Here is a 16128-nt window from a genome sequence, read left to right as displayed (position 1 = left end):
GCATACTTCCAAATGGATGATCATATTGGTCTGATTACCCCACCAATTTAGCAGTAGAAAACAGTAATAAATAATTTAACAACATTAAAAGTATTTCATAAAATTGGTAACTTCAATCTTCTTTATAAAATGTAATTCTCATCAACCCAAACTTTGTGAAGTTACTCAACTAAAATGAATGGAAGTGAGATGCTGCTGATTGTTTATAAGGCCACAGTGAGAATGACATCTAAATAAATATGCTAATATACATGCACACAAATTAAAATATTCAGTACTCGCTTCCATTCATGAAGCTTGATGAACACAAGTAGTATGGCATGCTGCAGACAACTTAATTGGCTATAGGCCCCCTGAGAACTAAACCCATTTATACTGTCACTGCATTTACATGTACAGAATAATTTTGTGGCATTGGATAAGGTTTCCATATACAATTAAATATGCTCCTTGTAGACTTAAAATTTTACAGTAGACATAATAACATATAACAATCACAGCACGGAAACAGGCCATTCCGGCCCTCCTAGTCCGTGCCGAACTCTTAATCTCACCTAGTCCCACCTACCCGCACTCAGCCCAATATAATCACAAGTAGAAATTAATCTGATGAACGATCTCTAAATGGGTTTAAAAACTTCAATCTATAGTTGTTGGTTCAGAAGGTTCAAAACATTTTTATAAAATTATGAATGAATTAAAGGTTAAATTGCAAAGTCATACTCACTTCTAATGTAGTCAATACTATCCTCTCAACTGAAGAAAAATAAGCGTCCCATAAGAACTGTGTTTGTTGCCTAAGTGCTAAGATTTTGTTCTGATTAATAGACCTTACAGTAGATGGTATCTGTAAGACAAGGGAATGCATGATCAGCAATTGTACAAAATGTAAACTTCATTAAGTTTACTAATTGATCAATACTTTACCTTCACAGAGGAAAACTAACAATTTATTGCTTCAGTTTGGTAATAAATTTGCAAGACACTTGTGTAACAGTACATGTGAATCAGACCAACAACTAATAAAACAGATTTCAGGTTAACAGTGCCATCTCTGCACATCCTTCCTTTCCCCAGTGGAGAAAGCGTAAATCAAACCATTGTTTTAAAAAGATATAAAATGACAATTTCCACTGATTGATCATTCTGAGTCATTGCATTTAAAAGAAATCATAAATTAAACACCAAGCTTCAAATATATTTTTATAAGTTACTTCGTTTTACTAACATTAACAACACTTCCTTGAATAGTTTATGTTTCATTCTAGGACAGAAAGGCAATGTGCTTCCGTTTGGAGCCTTAAATCAACCAAGATGAATGAAATAACAGGAGCAAGCTCATCATTACTCCAGAGACTGAGGATAAAAATCAAAGAATGACAACAGCAGTTGGCAAGAAGGGGGATACATCACATACTTCTGTGCCCTGGTGGTTGGATTTTGACTTTTTATTCCCAAATAGGGCTTTGCAAATATGCTAGATGCAAATCCAATGCCATGTGGTAAATCAAAATTAAATTAAGTAGTGAGGTAGTGTTCATGGGCTCATTGTCCATTCAGAAATCGGATGGCAGAGAAGCTGTTCCTGAATCATTGAATGTGTAACTTTAAGCTCCTGTACCTTCTTCCTGATGGTAGCAATGAGAACAGGGAATGTCCTGGGTGATGGGAGTCTTTAATGATGGATTCCTTAAGCGAAGATGAGCAGATAAATTGTGGAGCAGCCACTAAATGTACTAAGCTTTTCAACCCATATTTGGCCTGAATAGTGCTGGTTAATTAGGTGAGTGCAAATAAGTTCTTGCATTGGTTGGAACAGAAAAAGGAATGAGAGTTCTAGGGATTTCAGTAATTAGAAGTATGGTGGTTGGAATACAGGCATTACTGGGGCCATTACATAAAGGACAGGGTAGAATGCTGCTTACGGTTGTTAATGAATGGGCAGCGACATTCTAGGGTGGATTACAGATAGCCAGTGACATAGGCTGTCAGGTAAGCAATGTCTAGATTACAGGGAGCTAAGAATGAGATTGAAAAGCCCCAAACCCCTTAAGAATATTGCTGAGGGCAACCTGCATCAACTAGTGAGGCCATGTGACGAGCTAGGGCCTCAGTCAACATGATTAGGTTACATGCAGGTCAGAACAAGCTCTGCATATTAACTGCTGAGACAGACCCACTAACCCAGCCCTCCACATTACCATTTCTAATTTCCTGTCAATCACCTATGTACAGACACTTCTGTGCCTAGCTTCACTTTATGGACACACTCAATCTATGTATGTATTTAAATTATTGTATTTTTTAAAATGTTCTTTATCTTATTAGGTTTTTGGTGCTAATTCAAAACCAGAGAAACAATAATTTTGTTCTCTTTTACACTTGTATACTGGAAATTACATTAAGCAAACTTCATTATTAGACATTAATCTTGTGGAGGTAAAGCCATGTACCTTTTGCTTTAAAAAAAACACACTTCAGTGTCAAGAATAATACAAAGCATTCTTAAGATTATTTTTTAGATGAGCTTTTTTGTCACATGTACATCAAAAGATACAGTGAGATGCATTGTTTATGTCAAATCAGATCAGCGAGGTTTGTGCTGGGCAATCCACGTATGCTACCACACTTTCAGCACCAACATAATATGCCACAAACTCACTAACCCTAAATATACATCTCTGGAATGTTGGGGACACTGAAGCACTTGGAGAAAACTCTTGCGGTCACAGGGAGAATGTACAAACTCTTTACTGGCAGTGGTAGGAATTAAATCTAATTGCTGATTGCTGGCACTGCAATAGCGTTACACTTAATTCCTATGCCACCATGCCATCCTCAAAGTGACTAAAATTTAAACGTTTAAGACAATTTAAAGAAATTAAAAGATTTATATAGTTATCAAAAACTTCAATGAATTCAGTGTACCTGATAAGAGTCATAAGAGCCAGAAACTACCTCAGGGCAGAAACGTCCGATACCAGGGGGCATAATTTTAAAGTGACTGGAAGAAAGCAAGGGGGGGGGGGGTGAAAATGTCAGAGGTAGTGAGTGCGTGGAATGCCCTGCTGTTGGTGTTAGTAGAGGCAGAAAAATTAGGGGGATGTAAGAAATTCTTAGATAGATGACAGAAAAATAAGAGCAAAAGACCATAACATATAGGGGCAGAATGAGGCCTTTCGACCCATCAACTCTTTTCCACTATTTTGTCATGGTGGATCAATTTCCCTCTCAACACCAATCTCCTGCCTTCTCCCTCTATCCCTTAATGCTGTGACTAATCAAGAATCTACCAACCTCTGCCCTAAATGTACCCAATGACTTGGCCTCCACAGCCACCCGTGGCACTGAATTCCACAGATTCACCACTCTCCGGCTAAAGAAATTCCTCCTCATTCCATTCCGAATGGATGTTCCTCTGTTCTGAACAAATCTCTAATGGGGAGCTATGTAGGGAGGAAGGATTAGATTGATCTTAGAATAGTTTAAAATGTCAGGCTGAAGGGCCTGTTCTGTTGTGGTATTCTATGTTCCATTTTGGTTTTCCTAAAAAACTTGGAACACTATTTAAAAATATGACTGCAAATGCAATTAAACAAAACCTGCAAATCACCTTGTAGCTGAAAGAACTGAATGTTGATACAGTCAGGTGATTGATCAGAGGGAGGATCGTTCCAAAAATATTTGGGAATTCCAGCAAACTGCTGCTCAACCATTGGATTAGGAGCCTGGAAACAGCCAGTGGAACTCAGCCAGCAACTCTGAGCTTTCCGCATTTCAGTTAGGTACCAGGATCTCCGGCAAGCTTGGCAGCAAAATAGAGGCTATTGTGTATCAATCTAATTGCTGTGACTAACAATTATCTGGAAAGTGAAGTTGTTAAATGTTTTAATCACTGTTTTTATGAAAAAGCATTTAATACATCTCAGAAGCCTATAATTGGCCTCCTGCAGTATGCCAGTGTGTGGCTTAAATTGCAGTTCAACTGAAAACAGGAAATGAAAATAAAATTAAAAAATCACAGCTGGAAAATTCATTGCAAGTACAACAATGTGGTATGAAAATAATCTCTATGCCACTTGCACAGAATATCATTATTAGAAAATAATAGACTGGGAAATTTAATTTTCCTAATGATTACTGTGCATTATAAATTCTGGAGTCAGTCATCACACTAACAGCCCTGAGAATAAACGAGTATCAACATATATACAAGAATGAGCATTATATTCGTAAATAATTTTAGAAAAACATGGTTTAAGTCTAAATCATATTAAAACTTAAATATTTAATGCAACTTTATAACAGTTTTCTGAACTGTAGTCTTGATTCAATATTAAACATGTAACCAAATATATCAGATTCAAGTGACGCAAGTGCAGTGGGATAATTGTTTTCCTAACATAGCAGGAACTGTCGACGTCATTAATGGAGGCCCCTGCTTTCAGCAACACAAATACACATACCAAAGGAATTGGTAATGCCTTTCCACAGACTCAAAGCAATGCATCATGTGGAAACATAAACATAAGAGATTCTGCAAATGCCAGAAATTCAGAGCCACACAGACAAAATGCTAGAGGAACTCAGCAAATCAGGCAACACTTATGGAAAGGAATAAAGAGTCGACATTTTGGGCTGAGACCCTTCTTCAGGACTGGAAAGGAAGGGGCAAGATGCCAGAATAAAAAGATGGAGGGAGGAGGAAGAGGACTAGCTAGAAAGTGAAGCCGGGTGGGTGGGAAAGGCAAAGGGCTGGAGAAAAAGGAATTTAATAGGAGAGGACAGTGGATCATGAGAGAAAAGGAAGAAGGGGCAACAGAAGACAGTGACATGCAGATGAGTAGAGGTACGAGACCAGAGTAGGGAATAGAAGAGGAAAACAGTAGGGAAAAAGAAAAAAAATACTGTAAGAAGAAATTGAATGTTCACACCATCGGGTTGGGGGCCACCTAGATAGAAAATGGGGGCTTTGCTCCTCCACCTGAGAGTGGCCTCATCTTGTCAGAAGAGGAGACCATGGGAAAGGAGATAGGGATTAAAATGATTGGCCACCAGGAAATTCTGCTTTTGGCAGATGGAACAGAAGTGCTCGATGAAGTGGTCTCCCCAATGTAGGAGGCCGCATTGGGAGCGCCGGATACAATTGATGGTTTCAACAGATTCACAGAGGAAGGACACTTTGGGGCTCTGAATGGAGATGAGGGAGGAGGTTAATAGACAGGTTTAGCATTTCTATCACTTGCAGAGATATGTACCAGGTGGGAGGGTGGTTGGTGGTTGGATCCTTTTGAAGATGGCAGATATTGTGGAGAATGATGTGTTGTACAGAGGCTCATTGGGCTGTAGATAAGGACCAGTGGTACTCTATCCCTGTGAAGATGGCAGGATGGGGTGAGTGTGGATATATGTGTAATGGAGGAGATGTGAATGAGGGCAGCATCAATGGTGGAGGAAGGGAAACCCTGTTCTTTGAAGGATATCTCCGATGTCCTGGAAAGGAAAGCCTCATCCTGGGCACAGATGTGGTGGAAACAGGTGGTAAGATAGCCTTGGGAATCAGTAGGTTTATAAAAGACGTCAGTAGATAGAGAAAGAGGAGAAAGAGATGTCATTCTCTTCTCTGAATTTTCAATCTAAATTCATGCAGCTTCTAAACAGAGTTAAATAAAGATTTAGTTTTACTATAAATATCAAGAGAAGCCGACGCAATAGGCCAGATGGCTTGTTTCATATGGTAACATCCTATTTAAACCTGCCTTTAAAAAATTCTAATTTGATAGGTTAAAATTACAATAACCAATTTTTAAAAGTTGATTAAATATTAAAATATTAATCTTTCTCCAGTCTATAGAAGCTACTTGAAAAACCTTAGCTTGCCATATTCTGTAGTATTATCTTTATTCATCCAAGCACCTGATTTTATTTGCTGCATTCATTAATTCCAAGGTGCACTTGACAACATTGTAACTCAAGAGTGGTATCTATTCCTGACTTTACAACTATGAGATTTCTGTTACTATTTGCACCTCTTTATTATTGACCTATCTCCCTACAACATCACTGGCCTGTTTCTATCTACCATACATCTTAATTTAAAATGCTCATTAAATAATCTATACCAGTTTCAAAATCTGAAGAGCCTTCTCCATATTTATTGATACTAGACAGAATCCTAGTCCAATATATTTTCTCCATCATCACACCTCCAATACAGAGTGCAGAACAAGATTGCAAGCAATACACTTGTTAAGTCTTATTGGAGATAACAGAACGCTCTATACCTTTTTTATGCCATAGACCCTTACCATTAACTGAGGGGCCCGTGAACCCCAGGTTGGGAACCTCTGATCAACAGCAACCAATTACAGGTAATGGAAATAAAAAAAAACTCAAATTAAAAAGATAAAATTGCAGAGATTCAGGAACCCTAAAATAAAAATCAGGAAATACTAGTAGGTTGTATATGTGGGAAGAGAAAAAGTTAACATTTCAAATAATTTTTTGTACTTATTATTTAAAATAAAAACCAGTTGTTTTTATACCAATAATTTACAATTTCTGTCTTGCGGTCCATCCTCACAGACTGAATTTTTTCAAAATAGCTTAAGTTTTTTTTAAAAAATGGGGTTACAACACCCCACTTCCCCCCAACATACCTGCAATAGCAACCTTTCATCTCCAATGACAATAGCTTGGTTCCAGTCGATGACTTCTGAAAATGGCAATTCCCAGCCATTACTTAACATAACTGGAATACATGCAGCCTGCAAAGGAAATACGGAAACTAACTGAAAATGTACAAAAGCATTTTGAAAATAAATATTGCTAAAAAGATATGAAATTAAAAATATCCTTTATTAATTGTGACTCAATCTAGAGCTGTAGTATTTATTTAATAGAAGATTTTCACAATTGTCATTTCTCTTAAAGTTTGGAACTTAAGCTTCCTTTTCCACATTTCCCAGAAGAGAGATTTATATTCAGTGACTGGGAAAAAAATATCACAACATGACGCATCTCAAAATTCTTAGGCTCTAAGCACCACTGGCATTTATAGCCCATCATTAGGTTTGCCAGGTTAAAAAGTTAAACAGTTCATAAACAGGGCATTCTACCCTCTGAGAAGGATTAACGATCAAGCATCCATTTACTAATCTCATTTAATTCTCCTGATGTTCCCATGAACTCTCCTCAAATGGAGCAACTTAAGTCCCTTAAACTCCAGTTGCTGAGGCTCTTGTTCGGCACACTGCACAACAGGTAAGTGTTAATAAAGATGCAATGGGAGTCGAGTTTCATATGCCCAGATTTCTGGATGGTTAATGTAGCCACTGAACAATCTAGAAACAAACACATCACTGTGATACTCCGACAGCTGATTACTTTATCCAGCTAGCAATAACAGCATTTACCTGAGAAACAATTTCTTCTAAGTCATTGTCACTAAATTTGTTCCACTATACTTTTATCAGTTTCTATTTATATAATCTAAATTTGTTAGAATCTAATAAGCTCTCAAACACCAATCCCAAGCAAGAACATCTGCCTGTTACATGTATCAATGACTCTTCATTTTAAGTCCTACATCTTCCGTGTACAAGCATTAAAATTGTTCCGTCCTTTCAGAATTTTACACACTTCCTATATTTAGTCCCAGCAAATAACACTCACCTTTTTATTCTGGCAACTCCCCTCCTTTGCTTTCCAGTGCTGAAGAAGGGTCTCTACCCGAAAAGTCAACTGTTTATTCATTTCCATAGATGCTGTCTGACCTGCTGAGTTCCTCCAGCATTTTGTGTGTTGTAACCCTATTATTAACCTTTATTGTACCTTAAAACCAAATTATTCTTTGTGGAGCCTGCACTGTATTTTTATTCATGCTACGGACTGTCTTTGGAATGATTTCATGTCAATTATCTGGGTTCTCTGGTTTCCCCCCGAAGTCCATGGACATACCGGCTGGGTTAAAGGGTCATTGTAAATTGTCCTGTGATTAAGATAGGGTTAAATTGAGGTTGTTGGGGGTTTCTGGGATGGTATGGCTTGAAGAGGTGGAATGGCCTACTTCACGCTGTATTGTTAAATAAATCTTCCATCAGAAAGTGTTTAATGAATAGGTTGCTGAGAACCAAGTGCACAATTCAAATATATCTACATTATAAAACACAATTGTACTAAATTGATGTTTATAATGTACACAAATAGCTACAAACTTTTAATTTTACTTTTAAAAAAAGTACAGCAGCACATCACTTTACCTGCAAAGCCTCCAGGAATCGGAAAGACCCTAGTCTACGACCCCTTGGAACCAAACAGAAGGTGGAATTGTGCAATATCTCACGATAATCATACCTAGGAAAGAATAATTTAAAAGTTTATAAAACTTATCCAGATGACTTCAAATCAAAGAAGTTGTAACATTTTTAAAATTCTTATTGAATGTTGCATACCAGTCTTTTACTGCCCATTACAGGAAAGTTACTATCATGGCTAGAGCATTGGCTGATTGGTAGGAGGCAGCGTGTGGGAATAAAAGGATCTTTTGCTGGTTGGCTGCCAGTGACTAGTGGTGTTCTGCCGGAATTGGTGTTGGCTTCTTTTTATGCTGTATATCAATGATTTAAATGGTGCAATAGATGGCTTCCTTGCCAGGTTTTCAGGTGATACAAAGATTGGTGGAGGGTTCTGGTAGCATTGAGGAAACAGGTAGGCTGCAGAAGGACTTAGATTAGGAGAATGGGCAAGAAAGTGTCAAATGAAATACAATGTTGGAAAATGCACGGTCATGCAGTTTGGTAAGAGAAATAAATGTGCAGACTATTTTCTAAACAGGGAGAAAATCCACAAATCTGAGACACAGAGGGACAGAGCAGGTCAACTTGCAGGTAGAGTTGGTGGTGAGGAAGGTAAATATAAGGTCAGCATTCATTTCAAGAGGTCTAGGATACAAGAGGAGGGATGTGGTGCTGAGGCTTTACAAGTCACTGGTGAGACCTCACGCTGAGTATTGTGAACAGTTTTGGGTTCCTCATCTAAGAAAAGATGTGCTGGGATTGGACAGGGTTCAGAGGAAGTTCACAAGGATCATTCCAGAAATGAGTGGGTTATCATAAGAGGAATGTTTGATAGCTCAGGGTCTGTACTTGCTGGATTTTAGAAGGGTGAGGGAGGATCTCACTGAAACATTTCAAATGGTGAAAGGCCTAGACAGAGTAGATATAGAAAGGATGCTTCCCATGGTGGGGGAGTCTAGGACAAGATGGTACAGCCTCAGGATAGAGGGGCGTTCATTTAAAACAGTGATGTAGCAAAATTTCTTTAGCCAGAGGGTGGTGAATTTGTGGAATTTTTTTTTACCACAGGCAGCTGTGGAGACCTGGTCATTAGGCAGAGCTTGATAGGCTCTTGTTTGGACATGGCATCAGTTATAGGGAGTGGGGCTGATGAGGGGAAGAAAGGACCAGCCATGATTGAAAGGTGGAGCAGGACTGATAGGCCAAATTGCCTAATTCTGCTCCTATGAATCATGGTCTTATTCCTAGCTCCCCAAATAACTTGCTAGGCGAGTAGTTATTCTCGTCCAAAAATGACTAATTATCTGCAAACAAGGCAAGTATGATATTTTCTCCCTTAGAAGAACATTATCAAGCCAGAATTGGTGTCTTTTTCTATATTTTGTTTAAAATCAAGGATGAGTTGATAGGAATATAGTAGACACATCAGGACCAGGACATTTTGGCCCAATTAAGTGGCTGCCCCAATGGTAATAGCTAAAAAGGTATAAATAAAAGATAAACTACTGTTTAACTGAGTGACGAAGGGGCTTGGCCCGAAACGTCGACAGTGCTTCCCCCTATAGATGCTGCCTGGCCTGCTGTGTTCCACCAGCATTTTGTGTCTGTTGCTTGGATTTCCAGCATCTGCAGATTTCCCCGTGTTTGCTGTTTAACTGAGTCACAGGTTATGTTTTTAAATGACTACACCCTCCAAATTTTCAATTTCATATTCAGGACAATTGTTGATATCTTCAAATTCTTTGTAGTTCCTAACTTGAAGCAATGAAATCATTTCATTTTCACTCTTGGCATTTCTGGCATCTCCAAACCTGAATGTTTGAAACCGCAGTGAACAAAGAGGTTTTGAATTGTTTTTCTGCTTATTTCTCGCCATCAGTGACAAAAATCACTGTTTTTTTTTAACACAGACGATATTTAAAACTGTTCACTTGAAGCATGGTGTAGTGTCAAACAGCCATGCAAGTGGAGGCGACTGACGCTAGTTAGAAACTGTTTGGCACCAGTCTCCTGACCCAATGAAGCGGCATAGTGTCCCAAAGATATGAAGGAAATGCAGTTATTTTCAATTAGTTTTGTTCTTTAAGAGTTGCCCCAAATAAACAGCTGCCTCAATTAATCAGGGGTCCAACTAACTGGAACCCATTGTACTCAGAGAAATCTTTAAACTTTCCCTAATCGAAAGAGGTTCCGACCTGCTTGTAATAGCCACTAGCATCCTGGTGCCAAAGAAAAATAAGGCAGCGTGCTTTAACGACTATCCCGTTGGTCAAGACATGCATCATAATTGGTCATGGCATACATCGTGACCAGCCCCTCTCAGAGAACCTTGACCTATACCTACCACTGACCAAATTCGAGCATCTAAACTCATTTCTAACCCGTCTACAACTATGAACTCTTTTGCAAATGGATCCAGTACTTTCAAACAAGAGACTGCAATCAGTAAGGATAGGCACACAACACCTTCTCCATTAGTGCTGAGGTGGGAGTTGAAAGCTTCAAATTCCTAGGTATAAATGTTTGTTCTGAATCAACCACATGGACACAATGGCCAAGAAAGTACACCAAAACCTCAGTCCTGCTGAAGGGTCTCAGCTTGAAACATCGATGGTACATTTTTCCATAGATGCTGCCTGGCCTGCTGAGTTCCTTCATTTTGTGTGCGCTGCATGAAACTGCAGAGCTGTGTGAATACAACCTAGACCATCTTGTAAACCAACTTCCCTCCAATGACTCTGCACTACCTCCAAGACATAGTCAGCATAATCAAGGACCCCTCCCATGCTAGTCACATTCTCTTCTCCCCTCGCCCATCAAGCAGAAGTTCAAATACCCTGAGAGACCACCAGTCTCAAGGACAGATATTATTCCACTGTTATTAGACTCTTCAATGGAGCATTCCTATGCTAAAAGATGAACCCTTGATCAATCATTAAGGACACCGCTGTAGCTTTTGCATTATATTTGTTTACCAACATTGCACCTTATTCACAACAGCAATACTATTTTCTGCATGGTTTCTTTTTTTTACTACTTGATATACTCATATAGGAATGATATCTCTAGATGGCATGCAAAAAAAAAGCTTTTCATTGTATCTCAGTACATGTGATAATGAAACAGTACCAATAATGTGAATTAAAACACAAAAGCTGCTATTTGAAATTAATTTTCTTAAATTACTTCAGGCTTGGGTCACATATCATCAGAACAGATCAGAAGTATAGTGATCTTTAACATTAGCTCCTTGAGTAATACTGTGATCTCCAAAATTCAGCCAACAAGTCTACACAATGAATAGCCAAGCAGTATGAAACAAGCTGTCAGCTCAATTTTCTATCTGTGCTAAATTAGCATGTTGCTACAGGAGTGGTAGAGATGTGATAGAAGAAAAGGTCACCGTCGATAGCACATGACATTTATGTGTTAGTTACATCAAGGGATGGGCAGGCAAAAGTTTTGAAAAGTTTATTACAACTTCTTAGATTAAACATCATGATCACCCATGACATAGGACATGGCACATAATGATGATGACGACAACTGATGTCAACTGCTGGTTGGTCTGAGTAAATTATAAAATTCAGTAAATTTCTGAGTTTCTCACACAGGGGTGATCGGGGCAGTAATTGTATTCTGAAAAAAAAAGCAAACGCTTCAAAGACTCCCTTTTAACTTATCTGTCTAGTTGGTTCAGTCTTGTTATTTCTGACCTACAAAAGCTTCCATATCTCAGATACAAGAAGTTGCTTTGGGAGTAGATGATATCCTGCTTCTACTAACAACAGTGGTGTTATCAGCAAATATATAGAATAGCTCTAAGTAAACTTATTATCAAAGTACATATGTCACCATATGACAACCATGAGATTCACTTTCTTGGGACATACTCAAAAAATCTAAAGAATAATAATGAATAAAGAATAAAGAAAGAAATAATAAGCAATATTAAAAACATGAGATGAAGAGTCCATTGGTTGTGAGAACATTTCAATGATTCAGCAATTAAAGTTGAGTGAAGTTATCTCCTTTGGTTCAAGAGCCTAGTGGATGAGGGGTAATAACTTCCTGAACCTAATGGCGTGCATCCAGAGGCTCTGGTACCCTCTTCTTGATGGCAGCAGTGAGAAGACAGCATGTGCTAGGTGGTGTGGGGGTCCCTGATAATGATGTTGCTTTACTGCACCATCATGTAAGATGTGCTCATATGGTTGGGAGGGCTTTACCCGTGATGGACTGAATTTTCCGTTCAAGGGCATTGGTGTAGAGTGTAGGTTATGTGTGTAGAGTGAAAAGAGCAGAGGACTGAGCATGCATCCTTGAAGTGCACCTGTGTTGAATGTCAGTGAGGATATGTTATTATTACCCACACTGACTGTGGTCTCCTACACAGTTGCAGAGGGAGGTACAAAGTCCAGGTTTTGAAGCCTGATTATTAGTGAGGGGATAATGGTGGTGGTGGTGGTGGTGGCCTCTTGTTAAATAATAGCAGTGCGTCATGTTTTCAACACTGATAAAACAGCTAAATGATAGAAAACATCCCATAGGAATGCACTCCAATTATAGAAGTCAACGGGCAAAGGGACAATGGCTTTACAGAAACTATTTTCTGTAAAACAAAAATATATAATTGCTGTACTGCATGTTTATTTTATACATATATATAAAAACATGCAGTACAGCAATTTTTTTTAAACAGTTGTACAATGAAACACTGGTTATGAAGCATCAGTTATTGCATAATATAAATAAGTCCAATGTCGCACTACCTGATAGACCACCTGCATAGATGCAAATTAAGTTTAATGATGCTGCAGGAGTAATTTTTTGCATGGTGGTATCTAGGTTCTGTTTTCCCTCACAGCATGCTCCCCAGTGAATGGAATGCTTTAGGATCTGGTTTGAAAGTTCAGAGATGCTGGCATTCATGGGCTAATTGCATTCTATGAAGTGATTAAAACAAACTTGGCTGTTAATTTTGGACAGAGGTGCATGCCATTGCAGATTACCAACTTCATTTGCAACACAGGCTGGCCTCACTATAACTTTTGTCAGCAAAACGGAATGCAGAGAATGAACAGAGCCAATACTTGGGAATGGGGGAGGGTAGAAGGTGACTGGAGGAGAGAGAAATCTGCTTGGAACTTTAATGGCATTACAGACCTGGACAACGCTCCAGATTGTTACAGGATTATTCAGACTTGTGACTGAGTACTTAAAAAAATTTGATTTCCAAGGTGAAAGCCACCAAATCTTGAATTAAGCAAATTATCTAATTTATTTTCAGCAGCCTAAGTTTAAACTCTGCTTGTACTGAGACCTTCTAAATCAATCAATAATCAAATGGTTAGAATTTCTTCAAGAACAGGCTAATTGCAAGTGTTCAATTTGTCAACATTACCTGAAAAAAATTAATAAAGAAGGTTTATATGAGATTGTGCTGGCTGAATCCATTTGCTACCACTTTCAAAACGCTGGTGGAACACAACAGGCCAGGCAGCATCTATAAGGAGAAGCACTGTCAACGTTTCGGGCCGAGACCCTGCTGTGTTCCACCAGCATTTTGTGTGTGTTGTTTGAATTTCCAGTATCTGCAGATTTCCTCGTGTTTGCTACCACTTTCGATTGAAATTGTTTAGAGTCATAGAAAAGTACTCCACAGTAACAAGCCCTACCTAGTCCATGCTGAAACCATTTAAACTGCCTTCTTCCAATGACCTGTCCTGGGACGATAGCCCTCCATATCCCTACCATCCATGTTCCTATGCAAACCTCTTAAACGTTGAAATTGAGCTTGCATGCACCACTTGCACTAATAGCTCATTCCATACTCTCACCACCCCGTGAAAATTTCCACTCATATTCCCCTTAAACCTTTTGCCATTCATCCTTAACCCATGACCTCTGGTTGTAGTCCCATGCAATCTCAGTGGAAAATGTCTGTTTGCATTTACCTCATCTATACTCCTTATAATTTTGCATACATCTAACAAATCTCCTCTCAATCTTCTATGTCCCAAGGAATAAAATCCTAATTTTCAGCTGAAGTTTTTAGTTTGTGTTTGATAATTTACATCAAACCAAACAGATTGACAGCAGTGATTGACAGCCTTAAGGAATATTAAGAAACCTCAGCACACATAGTCCAAGGATGCCCGAAGATAGCAGTGCAGTTAGATACGATGCAGCAGAAGGCATATGAGATGCATGACTTCGTTAGCCAGGACAGAAAATACAAGAGTAAGGATATTGTGGTACAATTTGCTGGCTACTAAGAAAAGCCGTTTCTGTCAAATCCTCCAAAAACAGCTGGAGGTCAAGGTGCCAAGGCACACAGCCTTGAAAGTATATAGAGTGGGTATAAGGTGGCCTTTCATTCCCATCCCGATCTACGCTTACCAAGGATGTCTGGAAAGGGAAATGGAATTGTCAAGGTTCACACAAGTAGCTAAATAACACAGGGCTATGAGCTATCTGCAGGGACACGCAACTGCTCTTTCTCAACCTGGTGAAAGATGCAATTTGGTCTGTCTGACACCTCCGCCTTCCAGTGAAAAGAGCTATATATAAACATGAACTTTGCAAACAGAGACTCTCAAAGACCCAGGTCCACATGTTCAGGGTCTCAATAAATCTTGTTTGCTCCAGAAATCCTCCATGGTTTTAAGGCTACTGCACACCAAAAAGCTGGAACTTGAATAAAAATTCTTCACATGTTCATGGAATGTATGAGAAATAAAACTGATGTCATCCAGAAATAATTTAAGTCTTCTGGGTAACTAAAATGATTTGTACTATGACGTACAAGCAAGCTGGATGAACTCAGCAGGTCGGGCAGCATCCGTTGAAATGAGCAGTCAACATATCGGGCCGAGACATTGACTGCTCATTTCAACGGATGCTACCCAACCTGTTGAGTTCATCCAGCTTGTTTGTACATCTTGATTTGACCACAGCACCTGCAGTATACTTTGTATTTATGATTTGTACTATGAATTGTGCCATAACTCTACAATATTCGCAATAATACAAATAAGGACTATTTCTACTGAAATACATGCCACAAATTCCCAGCACAGTATTCTTTTTAACACTGCAGGCTCTTAAAAAGTATCAAATCAGTTTACTAGAGAAACACATTCAGAGCTTAAATAGATGTTCCTCAACTTTATGATACAGCAATTCATTTACTTGAAGAAAATTCAGCTCTTTGACAAAACACAGCCAACAGCATCAGCAGAGAACTTCCTCCAGCAGCAAACATGGGAATAACCTTGTTATGTACATACTTTTAAAGATCAATAAATCTTTGCTTTCAAACTGATCCCCTTCCAAATGCTATTGTTTTGCTACAGTGTGCAGATTCCATATTGCACCCCATGAAACACCAACTATAGGCCACTTGAAGACAGTCACTGGTAGTATAGGAAAATAATACTTGTATAATATAAGATGGAGTGTTCACTCGGTGGAAGATAAGCTGGAGTGCATTTGTCTGCAGCTGCCACTAGCACGAGATGAGGAAATGTGCTTGTTCTTGCAGAAATATGGCTTCAGGACAATGTCGCACATACCATCAATCTGGTGACCACGCCACTCAAGGTTGTGCTTTTTTTTAATGACTAAGATTTTCTGCTATCGTAACACTATGTGTGCTATATATGCTGTGTGCTACGGTTGGTACTGTGTTCTGCAGCTTGGCACCTTGAAGGAACGCTGTTTCGTTTGGCTGCATTCACGAGTATGGTTGAATGACAAATAAACAAACTTGAAATAGAAAAAAACTGCATATGCTGGAAATCTGAAATAAAAACAATATGCTGGAACC

General features: G+C 38.8%; 1 protein-coding gene across 1 annotated transcript in view; it reads right to left on the bottom strand.

Moving 5' to 3' along the window:
• The window catches only part of LOC140723062 (exostosin-1-like), a 140599-nt gene that overhangs the window by 39385 nt on the left and 85086 nt on the right, over positions 1-16128 (bottom strand). Inside the window, exons 2-4 of the mRNA XM_073037710.1 lie at positions 8262-8355; positions 6660-6767; positions 728-847 (exon numbers count right to left, since the gene is read on the bottom strand). Of these exons, the coding sequence (XP_072893811.1) occupies positions 728-847; positions 6660-6767; positions 8262-8355 (322 nt within the window). The remainder of the gene's footprint in view (positions 1-727; positions 848-6659; positions 6768-8261; positions 8356-16128) is intronic.

The sequence above is a fragment of the Hemitrygon akajei genome, chromosome 1, assembly GCF_048418815.1.
Source record: "Hemitrygon akajei chromosome 1, sHemAka1.3, whole genome shotgun sequence".
NCBI classification, from domain to species: Eukaryota; Metazoa; Chordata; class Chondrichthyes; order Myliobatiformes; family Dasyatidae; genus Hemitrygon; species Hemitrygon akajei.
This window is presented reverse-complemented; position numbering and strand designations above follow the sequence as displayed.